This window comes from Anolis sagrei, chromosome 6 (assembly GCF_037176765.1).
Source record: "Anolis sagrei isolate rAnoSag1 chromosome 6, rAnoSag1.mat, whole genome shotgun sequence".
In the NCBI taxonomy this organism is placed as follows: Eukaryota; Metazoa; Chordata; class Lepidosauria; order Squamata; family Dactyloidae; genus Anolis; species Anolis sagrei.
The window spans coordinates 80238144-80251168 of NC_090026.1; the positions used below are offsets into that span (position 1 = coordinate 80238144).

General features: G+C 44.8%; 1 protein-coding gene across 1 annotated transcript in view; it reads left to right on the forward strand.

Moving 5' to 3' along the window:
* Positions 1–9218: 9218 nt before the first annotated feature.
* The window catches only part of ZNRF2 (zinc and ring finger 2), a 62930-nt gene continuing 59123 nt past the window's right edge, over positions 9219–13025 (forward strand). Inside the window, exon 1 of the mRNA XM_060781838.2 lies at positions 9219–10156. Coding sequence (XP_060637821.2) covers positions 9664–10156 — 493 coding nt within the window. The 5' untranslated portion in view covers positions 9219–9663. The remainder of the gene's footprint in view (positions 10157–13025) is intronic.

Below are 13025 nucleotides of genomic sequence, written 5' to 3' on the forward strand. Positions count from 1 at the left end.
TGGAAAGGGCAGCATGGGCAGGATCCACAGAGCCCTGGTGTGCAATGCCCTTGCTTCGCCAGCTGCACTGGCTGTCTATTAGCTTCTGAGCACAATTCAAAGTGCTGGCTTTGGTCTATAAAGCCCTTTACAGTTTTGGACCAGTTTATCTGTCCGAATGTATCTCCCACTATGAACCACCTAGGACTTTAAGATTGTCTGGGGAGGCCCTGCTCGCTGTTCCCCAACCATTGCAATCGCGATTGGTGGGGACAAGAGACAGGGCCTTCTCCATGGTGACCCCTCGGCTAAGGAATTCCCTCCCAAGTGAAATCAGATCCGCTGCATCCCTCCTGACATTCCAGAAAAAGTGAAATCCTGGCTCTGGAATCAGGCCTTTGCGGGTTAAACTAACTTGATGGCAAAGCTATGGTTTAATGGATTCTGATGGACTGCGTATAGGACGACGACTTAAATTGGCAATCGTTTTAATGTTTTTATAATGTTTTTACAATGTTTTATACTGTTTTTACTTGATATGTATACCTATTTTTATTTATTTATTTATTTATTTATTTATTTTGGTTGTTAGCCGCCCAGAGTCTCTGTGGAGGTTGAGATAGGATGGGATATAAATGTCCTAAATAAATAAATAAATCTCCTGTGGCTGGGGCCATCTTTGGGATGTTCTCTGGGCTTCTTATTTTTGAGAGGCAGAAGTAGTGTGGGGAAAAGTATTTGCATTTTTTTTCACATTCATGGGAAAGGCTGGTCCCTATTCCTCATGAATGTGGAGGGCCTCCACATTCTGGAAGCCTCCCATCTGTAATGCGTTTTTCTTATTTTCCCATTGGCTTCTACTTGCCAACCTTCACTGTTTTTTCATGACAGATGTAAAATACAACAGTGTCTGTTCAGTCATCCAGCTTCTATTTCAGGCTTGATTTGGTCTACGACCTATTTATTTATCTTTTTGGCAGGTGTTGATATTTGCAGATATCTCTTTTATTTCAAATGGGTTGATTTTCTTCATCTCGGCTTTTGCTTGCCTCATATACCCTGGCGGTAGCACCCATCTGACTTGTACACTCTAGGAGGGCTACCCTTCTTATAGTCTTGGGGACCTAAGTATGCAAAGATAAGAGGGAGCCATGAGAAATCGAGTTCCTTGCTTTCTTCCCATCCAATGCAAAATGAAGGTATAGACTGAAGTGTTATAGTCTTTGGCATAATTATTAATATTTGGCAACATCCTTGGCTGTGTTCATAGAATCATAGAATCATTGAGTTAGAAGAGACCTCGTGGGCCATCCAGTCCAATCCCCTGCCAAGAAGCAGGAAAATTGCATTCAAAGCACCCCTGACAGAGAGCCATCCAGTCTCTGTATAAAAGCCTCCAAAGAAGGGCCTCCACCACACTCCGGGGCAGAGAGTTCTACTGTTGAACACTGTCAGGAAGTTTTTCCAAATGTTCAGGTGGAATCTCCTTACCTGTAGTTTGAAGCCATTGTTCCACATTCTAGTTTCCAGGGCAGCAGAAAACAAGCTTGCTCCCTTCTCCCTATGACTTCCCTTCACATATTTATACATGGCCATCATGTCTCCTCTCAGCCTTCTCTTCTGCAGGCTTAACATGCCCAGCTCTTTAAGCAGCTCCTCATAGGGCTTGTTCTCCAGACTCTTGATCATTTTAGTCACCCTGCTCTGGACACATTCCACGTTATCTTTGCTGCTCCCTTGAGTCTGCTCTGTTTCAGGAATTCCAGAGGCTTATCCTGGCTAATGGAACAGCTCTGCTGGCAGAACATTCCTCTAGTATATATGGGGTATTCCAATGTGATATATGTTGTGGCAGCACTGTGTTTGCATTCTATCAGGTTGCAGGGTTTCTGCTATATAGCCACTCAGTCAACTGAGCACTTAATGATTAAGCATACATCTTATTTTTCATGGCATGATACATTCAATGATATCTTCTTTTTAAGAGCTTAATCTTACCAGTTTAAGTGATGGCAAAACCATCCAAAGAGGGCTGCGATGATCTTGAGTGAATGCAACTTTTTCTGATGATTTAAGAGGGAACGCATACTGTTTTGTTACCTGCTATTTTGACAGAATATAATTGCTTCCTTTCACAGGAAATGAGTGTAACACCACATTTAGCAAAAGTTGCTCATTTTACAAATAAGGCCTAAACACACACTTGAGGAAAACCAACAAACCCGTGGGTGAAAACTAAGCACCGTTTCCTATGTATGAATACCGAGTATCTATATTGTAAATTAAATAGTATTATTGCAATTGCAATTATGCAATTGTGACAAAACAATAGCCTGTTCTCAACCTCCTTGGCCTTTTGCTATTTATTTGTAGTTACTTAGGGAGGTAATTTTTACTGAGGAGGGTAGATATTCCATTTTTTGATGGCAGATGGAGTATTGCAAGAAGTAAGTGCCTCTTTCATGACCTAGAAGCCCAGATCAGAGATAACACCAAGAATAGCGTGAACAATGCAACTGCTGTACCTTTTTTTGCCCCAGGACATATTCTGAGGGATAACAGCTGGAGGTGACATTTACTCTGTCACAGAAACACATCTATAAAGACTTATCCAATTATTATGTCTCAGAGGATTTGGATAAAGTTTTTAATCCATCTAAATGGTGTGTAGAAAGCAGAAAAGACACCCACACAATTTATTTAAAAAGCAGGCTTGTACAAAAAGCAACCCACAAGCTCTATCAGTGCTGATGTTTCCGTTTCAGGAGATGTAATTTGGGTTTTGTTGTACAGCTAGCTAATGTAAGAGTGCTGCCTTTAATTTTTAATTAAGTTATGCAATGACTTCCACGGTGACTCAAACTCGCGATCAAACTGTACAAATGAAATGTCATACTCACCCTTGGATAATATTGTAGATGACTGATCTATATCATGAAGAAACCTCATTCAAACACAAATTCACTTGCTAAAAATATTATCTATTACACAAACCTGAAAGCAAAAGTAACTTTAAACAGTTTTGAAGAAATAAATGCCTATGCTTTTGAATAAGAAAATCCCTTCTCAAATACTAACTTGCATATTTGTTCAGATGTCACCACTATGTTCTATGGTAATTATTTCCAGATAAATGCATATATAGGTGTTCATAGTACTATTGAATCTATTTTAAACTTTATACATGCAAACACATATGTTTCCTCCCAGTCATGTGCACCACTGACTAGAATGATATTAGGGGCAAATGTCTGTTCTTTGTCTGCACTTGGTACACTAGAAACATTTTAATTTTTTTAATTAGCTTGGACAGTTGTTAATTCCCAGGATCTACAATCTGTTAATTTCTTCCACTTACTCGATAGTATATTGCAGATGTCTGAGCAATTCTATCTCACAGTCCTTGAACCTCCCAGCTAAACAGAAGCGTGTTAAAGTCTGATCTGCAAACACCACAAGGAACATTATATGGCACTTCTTCATTCTCCTACTTAGAATCGTAGAATCATAGATTTGGAAGAGACCTCATGGGCCATCCAGTCCAATCCCCTGACAAGAAGTAGGAAAACTGCATTCAAAGCACCCCCGACAGATGGCCATTCAGCCTCTGTTTAAAAGCCTCCAAAGAAGGAGCCTCCACCACATTCCAGGGCAGAGAGTTCCACTGCTGAACAGCTCAGGAAGTTCTTCCTAATGTTCAGGCGGAATCTCCTTTTCTGTAGTTTGAGGCCATTGTTTCGCATCCTAGTCTCCAGGGCAGCAAAACACAAGCTTGCTCCCTCCTCCCTATGACTTCCTCTCACATACTTATACATTGCCATCATGTCTCCTCTCAGACTTCTTTTCTGCAGGCTAAACACGCCCAGCTCTTTAAGCCACTCCTCATAGGGCTTGTTCTCCAGACCCTTGATCATTTCAGTCGCCCTCCTCTGGACACATTCCAGGTTGTCAACATCTCCCTTCAATTGCAGTGTCCAGAATTGGACACAGTATTCCAGGTGTGGTCTGACCAAGGCAGAATAGAGGGATAGCATGACACCCCTGGATCTAGACACTATACTCCTATTGATGCAGGCCAAAATCCCATTGGCTTTTTTGCCATTTGTCTAGTTTGTTTGCCAGAAGGTCATGGGGGATCTTGTCTAAGGCCTTACAGAAATCCAGATACATTACATCCACGGCGTTCCTCGCATCTACCCAGCTTGTAACTCTATCAAAAAAAGAAAGGTCAGATTAGTCTGGCAAGACTTGTTTTTGATAAATCCGTGTTGACTATTAGCAATGACCACATTCCTTTCTAAGTGTTTGCAGACCACTTCCTTAATTATATTTTCCAGAATCTTGGCCGGTATCAACATGTGGCTAACCAGACGGGAATTGTTTGGGTCATCTTCTTTCCCTTCTTAAAGATAGGGACCACATTTACCCTCCTCCAATCTGCTGGGACTTCTCCTGTTCTCCAATTACTCTCAAAGATAATTGTCAGTGGTTCTGAAATAACTTTCACTAGTTCCTTCAATACTCATGGATGTAGTTGATCTTGCCCCGGGGACTTGAATTCGTTTAGAGCAGCCAGGTATTCCTGGACAACTTGTTTCCCTGTTTGGGGTTGGATTTTCCCCTAATCCTTTGTCCATTTCATGTTGCTGAGATTCGGGATGTCTTTCTTTTTGTGAGAAGACTGAGGCAAAGAAGGCATTAAGTAGTTCTGCCTTTTCCCTATCCCGACAGCATTACCTCATCTTCTCCTTGCAGAGGCCCTATTGCCTCCTTGTTCTTCGTTTTTCTACCGACTTAAACAAAGAAGCCTCTTTTTATTGTTTTAATGTCCCTGGAGGCCTGAGCTCGTTTTGCGCTTTAGCCTTGCGAACCTTTTCCCTACAGGAGTTGGTTATTCCTTTGAATTCTTCTTTGGTGATTTCTCCCTTTTTCCACTTCTTGTGCATGTCTATTTTGAGTCTTAGCCCAGTTAGAAGTTCTTTGGACATTCTTTCGGGCTTCTTTGTATTTGTCTTAATTTATTTCTTTGTTTGCATTTGCACCTTGAGTATTTCATTTTTTAAAAGCTCCCATCCATCTTTAACTCCCTTGTCTTTTAGCATCAGTATCCATGGAATGCAACTCAATACTTAACACTTACTTAGTATTATTTCTTTGCAAAGTATTGTATAGCAGTTTTGCTTTGCTGTTCACAGCCATAATAGGAAACAGATCATAACTACTTATGCAATAGATAACAGAAACTAAGAAATCCAGACACAGAGGATGTGATACTGAAATGCAGGTTTCCCAAATATAAATCTGACTTTTGAGCCACACCTTATAATTAAATGTTTGTGAATGACACATATGTGGCTTTATCTTGCAGTATCTATGCCACAGATAATATTTACTGGGATTAAAGGCAAACATAGGGTGCTCATATTGCCCTCTGCTTATACACAGGTGTTTGGCAGAAGTGGCTGGCACAAGTTGTCTAGAATCGTGCCAGCCATCTATCTGGTTTATACCTAGAAAGACAAGTGATGGATTTCCCAGTGAAGGATGCCAGCACATTGCAAGACTGAAATGTACTCTTCCTAGTGTTTATAGTTCGCATAGTGGGTTCACTAAGTGATCTGAGGAACACCAGTCCAGGAAAGCTAGTCTGGAAAGAAGCATGCAAGAAGGTTGTGTCTTTTTGGATTCTATTTACTATAGGAATGGCACAAACAGATCTTAACAGAGTTGATTTGATAAAGGCGGTGTGATATTTGTTGATTCTAGATTAATCTGACTGCAGCAAAGTTTAACATCCAAGGAAGATTGCACTATGTAACACAATTTTTGTTTCTGAGTTACAAATGTCATTTTCTACTTGGTTATATCATAAAAACATGGGAAAAGTTTATTAAAATAAAAAGCTTTGTTTTTGTAGGACATCCTGCAGTACATTTTGCTATAGTTTTTCAATGAATATCTCTTAGAGTCCCAACCAATTTAACATAGTTTGTGGCTGCCACAAAACCGAAGTTTCTGGAGGATAACAACTGTACTTTCAAAGTAAGCACCACAGAACTAAACAGGAAATAACTTTCAAACCAGGAACAGAATTTTTTTCAAATTTTGTTATATAGTTTATGATTTATGTTGCTGGTTGGGAACCTGAGAAAAGATGAGATTGAATGGGCAAAAGGGCCCTCATGCGACTGGAGTATCAACTAGTGCTTTAATACGTATAGTGTGCCACACTATCTCAGGTCAACTGCTTATGAACTGAAACTTGTGAATCTATCGCAACTCTGTTGTTTCTCTTTCCTATACACACACTGTGCTGTCGCACGCTGGGCCTGTACATTAGACTGTACACAGGACATAAATTCTCTGTGCCCAACGGGACGCCGGGGCTGCCTCAGATTAAAGGCCCTTAGATTCCCCCAAACAGAGTCTTTAGATGCTTAAAGTAAATCCAACAAAGTTCTTTATTGAGGAACAAACAGGTACTTTAACAGTTTTCTTAAGTCTATAGGCTCTTTCAATCTTGTCCACCAGGAACAGGCACTGTCTTCTCAACTGTAACTAACTGATGGGGAAATCCTAGCTTCTAATCTGGGCAGTCTGTACTTGCCTCTGTTGACGTGGAGCCCCTGCACCCGGTACCAACTGTGTCTGGCTTCCGCGAGTGACCCTTGCCCCAACAGAGCTTTGTAGACCTCCAGGGAAAAAGAAGGAGTTCAGGTTGCTGTGATGGCCGGCTGGAGTCCCTCAGCCAAGCTGTGGCTGTATGTCTCCTGACCAAGCCGCAGGGCTGTATAACCCCGGCCAAGCTGTAAAAGACGAAGCTTTTCTACAGGAGCCACTTCGTTCTATGTCCTGTGCAAAAGGCTTCTCTGTGAGAACTAACTCAAAATGGCTTTTTTCCCTCCAAAACTCAAAAAGGGGCGGGATCAGGGAACCTAACTATAACTGGCAGGTGGCTTACCCTATAAATGCAAATTATAACAGGAAACCCCCTGCTGCAAAATCCCAAGCATGGGATTGCACACAAACATTTAAACACAGCAAATACATCTGGAGCTCCTGGAACAGCTGTTCCAGAACACACACAAACACACATAGCGAAATGTATTTGTGAGCTTGAGGAAAGTCTGAATGTTGCAACTGGCCACCTTGATTAGCATTGGATGATAGTATGATAGTTGGGTCCGGAAGCTCTGAGCGTTACGCTGTTTCTGTTTCACTCCTTCGGGAACAGAATGTGTGCCTGAGACCGGGGTTGGGGGGGGGGGGTGGTGGGGATTGAGAGACGAAGGTACTGTAAGCCAGGCCGGACACATATTATAGAAGGAATACCCTAAGCCTAACCCATAACCCTAACTGTAAACCTAACCTTACCTTACCCTACCTTACCCTAACCCTAAACCTTATCCTAACCCTCTCCGCCTTTCTATCCTTCCACCAAATGGAACGATGAAGTATATTCCCGCCCTGACTGTGCCGCTCTCCCCGCTTTTACGCCGCCCCCTTTCTGGACCACGTGGTCCCTTTCCTTATTCACAACTGCCTTAGCAGAATGTGCATAACGTTCAGAGTTTCTGGACCCAGCTTATCATACTATCAACTAGCATTGAATAGCCTTGGAGCTTCCCCCTGAACATTAGGAAGAACTTTCTGGCTGTGAGAGCTGTTCAGCAGTGGGACTCTCTGCCCTGGAGTGTGGTGGAGGCTCCTTTTTTGGAAGCTTTTAAACAGAGGCTGGGTGGCCAACTGTCAGGGGTGCTTTAAATGCAATTTTCCTGCTTCTTGACAGGGGGTTGGAGTATGGCCCATGAGATCTCTTCCAACTCTATGATTCCACGATTCTATGAAAAGCCTGGCTGCTTCCTGCCTGGGGAATCCTTTGTTGGGAGTTGTTAGTTGGCCCTGATTGTTTCCTGTCTGTTTTCTGAGTGTTCTTTATTTACTGTTCTGATTTTAGAGGTTTTTAATACTGGTAGCCAGGTTGTGTTCATTTTCATGGTTTCCTCCTTTCTGTTGAAACCCTTACTTACTTACTTACTTACTTACTTGATCCCTCGTTGGCCGAGTAGGATAGTCTTCCAGGATCAGTATTCTTGTGGATCCGTAGGTGACTGTGGAGCCCTATTCTTGACCTGCATCTTCTCCCGCAGTGAGGGCATTGCTTTCCAGGTGGAAGGCGGTCCCAGTCGGGGTTGGCTTGATGTGCCTTCCTCTTGGCACGTTTCTCTCTTTCACCCTCCATTCGTGCCTCTTCAAATTCTGCAGCACTGCTGGTCACAGCTGACTTCCAGCTGGAGCACTCAAGGGCCAGGGCTTCCCAGTTCTGTGTCTATGCCAGAGTTTTTAAGCTTGGCTTCAAGCCCATCTTTAAATCTCTTTTCTTGTCCACCAACATTCCGTTTTCCGTTCTTGAGTTCTGAGTAGAGCGACTGCTTTGGGAGATGGTGGTCGGGCATCCGGTCCAGTGGACTTGATGGTGGAGGACCATTGCTTCAGTGCTGGTGATCTTTGCTTCTTCCAGCACGCAGACATTTGTCCACTTGTCTTTCCAAGAGATTTGCAGGATTTTCCAGAGGCAGCGCTGATGGAATAATTCCACCACCTGAGCTCTGCGAGTGCAGCATTTTTCCAAATGAAGCAGAGAGTGTTTGAGGACTGGTAGATCTGTAGAGATACCAAGGTGCTTGTTTATAAAGCTATTGTACTCCCAACCCTGCTATATGCCTGCGAAATGTGGACTGTCTACAGACGTCACATGCAACTCTATAATTCTACGATTCTATGAAAAGCCTGGCTGCTTCCCGCCTGGGGAATCCTTTGTTGGGAGTTGTTAGCTGGCCCTGATTGTTTCCTGTCTGTTTTCTGAGTGTTCTTTATTTACTGTTCTGATTTTAGAGTTTTTCAATACTGGTAGCCAGGTTGTGTTCATTTTCATGGTTTCCTCCTTTCTGTTGAGACAACACATCCTCATGGCAACAAGGGGAAAGAAGAATGAAGGGAGAAAGGACTCCGCCTGTTGAATCTCGGCCTGTGAGGTAAAAAAAAAGAAGGAGGGAGGAGGTGAGAAGGGCGAGCGCGCGAGCGAGCGCTGATTGGCCCGCCTCAGCCAATCATGTGCCGGGCCGCGCGAGCAGCGGCGTCCGTTGGCCCTCTAGGAGGAGGGTGGGGAAGGAATGAGAAGGAGAGGGAGTGAGCGCGCGTGAGGAAAGTGGGCGGGGCCGCGGGCGCTCAAAACAGTCCCCGCCTCCATGATGGCGACGCGGCGGTAGAGAGAGAGAGAGAGAGCGAGCGCGCGAGGGAGAAGGCGCGGCTGCGCAGAGGTGCCGCCCCCTGGCCTCACACTTGAGCGAGCGCGAGGGAAAGAGCGGGCCGGGGCGAGGAAGCGGCCTCGCTTTTCCTTCGGACTCTGAGGGGAAGGATGGCGGGGACGGCTCGGGCGGAGACGGGAGGAGGCGCGGGAACGGCAGGGAGACGGACAACAACAAGAACAACAGCAGCAGCCATAGCCTCCTCCTCCCCCTCGGCGCCGCCACCCCCTCAAGCGGAGCTCCTCAGTGTTGTTGTTCCCGGCGCCTCTGCTGCTCCCAGGCTCTCGCACCGGCAGAGGCAGCTCCGCAGCTCCCGGCCGGCCAGCTGAAGCGCGGCTCGGAAGGGCCTTTCGCTTTTCCCGCGGAAGCAAGGACCATGGGCGCCAAGCAGAGCGGCCCGGCCGCCGCCAATGGCCGGACTCGGGCTTATTCCGGAGGGGACTTGCCTTCCAGCAGCAGCAGCGGAGGAGGAGGAGGAGGCGCGAACGGGACGGGCGGGAGGGTGCTGAGCGGAGCCGGGCGGTACACGCACTTGGGCCCCGGGGTGCACCACGCTTCGGCGATGGCAGTGGCGGGGCCCTCGGCGGTCCCTCCCGTGGCGGCGCCCCGGAGCAGGTCTCTGGGCGGGCCGGGGGCGCGGGTCGTGGCGCAGTCCGCCTTCAGCATCCCCAGCAGCGGCCTCTTCGGCTCCCAGGACTCGGTCAACAGCACCCCCGAGGAGGGCGGACGGGAGCGGGCCGCGGCAGGGGCAGGAGGAGGAGGAGGACACGGAGGAGGAGGAGGAGGACACGGCGGGGGCAGTGGCAGCAGCGGGCCCCGGCTCGTCATCGGCTCGCTGCCCGCACACCTCTCGCCTCATCTCTTTGGAGGTAATCCGAGTGCCAGGCTTCCTTGCTTTCTTTCGCCTGCCGTCAAGTCATTTCCGACCTCTTGTGGGTTCTCTTGGCTTCCCCGCGAGGCTGAGAGAGTGTGACTTGCCCAAGGTCAACCTCGTGGCTGAGTCGGGGTTTGAAACTCAGTCACACAGCCATATAACCCAGGATATGAAGGCAGAAAATCTCACAATATCTGGTTTGAACTGGGTAATCTCCGAACCCTTCCATGCAGCCATATAACCCAGAATATCAAGGCAGAACATCCCATAATATCCACTTTGAACTGAGTTCTTTTAGGACCCTTCCACACAGTCATATAACTCAGAATATCAAGGCAGAACATATCACAATATCCACTTTGGGTTATTTTAAGTCCCTTCCACACAGCCATATAACTCAGAATATCAAGGCAGAACATTCCACAATATCTGCTTTGAACTGAATTGTCAAACGGACCTTCCGTACTGCCATATATCCTGGAATATCAAGGTGAAAAATCCCTCAATATCTGCTCTGAACTGGGTTATTTTAGGGCCCTTCCACACAGCCATATAACCCAGAATATCAAGGCAGAATATCCCACAATATCTGCTTTGAACTGAGTTATCAAACGGACCTTTCGCACTGCCATATATCCCAGAATATCAAGGCAGAAAATCTCATAAAATCTGCTTTGAACTGGGTTATCAGAGTCCACACTGCCATATATTCCAGTTCAAAGCAGATAATGGGGAATTTTCTGCCTTGATATTCTGGGATATAGGGTTGTGTGGAAGGGCCCTTTGAGCCCTTCCACACTGCCATATAACCCAGAATATCAAGGCAGAAAATCCCAGAATATCTGTTTTGATCTGGGTTATCTCAGGGCCCTTCTGCACAGCCATATAACCTGGAATATCAAAGCATCATAATAATAACAATAACAACAACTTCATTTTGTACCCCGCCTCTATCTCCCCAAAGGGACTCGGAGCGGCTTACATATGGCACAACATGCCGAGACAAAGCATAAAATAAACACACAATAAATAAAGTAAAAGCTATAGCATATAAAACCGACAGTTTAAAACTCAGAACAACACCCCATGATCCATGGTGACAACTATCGTAAGACATGGCCAAATTGTAAACAAGACAAGGGGATGGGATAGAGCAGATTGTAGCTAAGGAACCGGGCATGGGATGAAAGATGAAAATCTCTCAATATCTGCTTTGAACTGATTTATTTTAGGGCCCTTCCACACAGCCATATAACCCAGAATATCAAGTCAGAAAATCCCATAATATCTGCTTTGAACTGGGTTATCTAAGTCCACACTGCCATATATTCCAGTTCAAAGCAGATAATGGGGGATTTTATGATGTGGTCTCCAGAATAGTAGCCCAGTGCTCAAAGCACTACTTTCTGTTTCCTGTAGTTCTTACTACTCAGTAACCTTTGGAACAATGTTCATAACAATGAATATTGTGATGGTAGATATGCTTGTTGGTTTTTTTTGGTTTTTTAAACCTGCATAATTAGTACTCAGCTGTGTGACAAAGCCTGATTGAATCAGAATTGAACTTCAGCTTTGTTTCTAGTTGCAGAACCTGATGTAAATGGAAATATGAAGATCTTTCCCGTTCTAGGAAGCTTTTTGCAATGTTTAGGTCATTAAATGCATTAAATGCTAATCAAGGTGGCCAGTTGCAAGATTCACACTTTCCTCAAGCAGACAAGAGTTATTTCTCTCACCCTGGACATTCCAGAGATATATATTTGCCTAGTTTCCAACAGACCTCTCAATTTCAGGAGACAATACTTATGGAACATGGCCATACAGCCTGGAAAACTCACAGGAACACACACACAAAAAATCTTTATTACAGTCATAGACCACTCTACTTGGGCAGAAAAAGCGAAATGCAAAGATACAGAATGGGGGACGCCTGGCTTGAGAGCAGTACGTGTGAAAAAGATCTTGGAGTCCTTGTGGACAACAAGTTAAACATGAGCCAACAATGTGATGTGGCGGCAAAAAAAGCCAATGGAATTTTGGCCTGCATAAATCGGAGTATAGTGTCTAGATCTAGGGAAGCAATGCTACCCCTCTATTCCGCTTTGGTTAGACCACACCTGGAATATTGTGTCCAATTCTGGGCATCACAATTCCAGAGAGATATTGACAAGCTGGAATGTGTTCAGAGGAGAGCGACTAAAATGACCAAGGGTCTGGAGAACAAGCCCTATGAGGAGTGGCTTAAGGAGCTGGGCATGTTTAGCCTGAAGAAGAGAAGGCTGAGAGGAGATATGATAGCCATGTATAAATATGTGAGAGGAAGCCACAGGGAGGAAGGAGCAAGTTTGTTTTCTGCTTCCCTGGAGACTAGGACACGGAACAATGGCTTCAAACTACAAGAGAGGAGATTCCATCTGAACATGAGAAAGAACTTCCTGACTGTGAGAGCCATTCAGCAGTGGAACTCTCTGCCCTGGATCGTGGTGGAGGCTCCTTCTTTGGAGGCTTTTAAACAGAGGCTGGATGGCCATCTGTCAGGGGTGCTTTGAATGCAATATTCCTGCTTCTTGGCAGGGGGTTGGACTGGATGGCCCATGAGGTCTCTTCCAACTCTTTGATTCTATGATTCTATATGTTTAGAAGTTGTTTTGTGCTTTCATTGCAAACTTATCATCATCATATTTCTTTATACTCCTGCTTTTTCCAAAGGAGTCTCAAAGCAGCTTCACATAAATGCATTAGCATACAATCTAAAATACACAAATATGCAAACGTTAAAACAGAATTAAATATAAACAGTATAAAAAAGTTCACAGTTAAAATCCATTAAAACATATTCAGAGTTGTAAATCATAACAGAATTT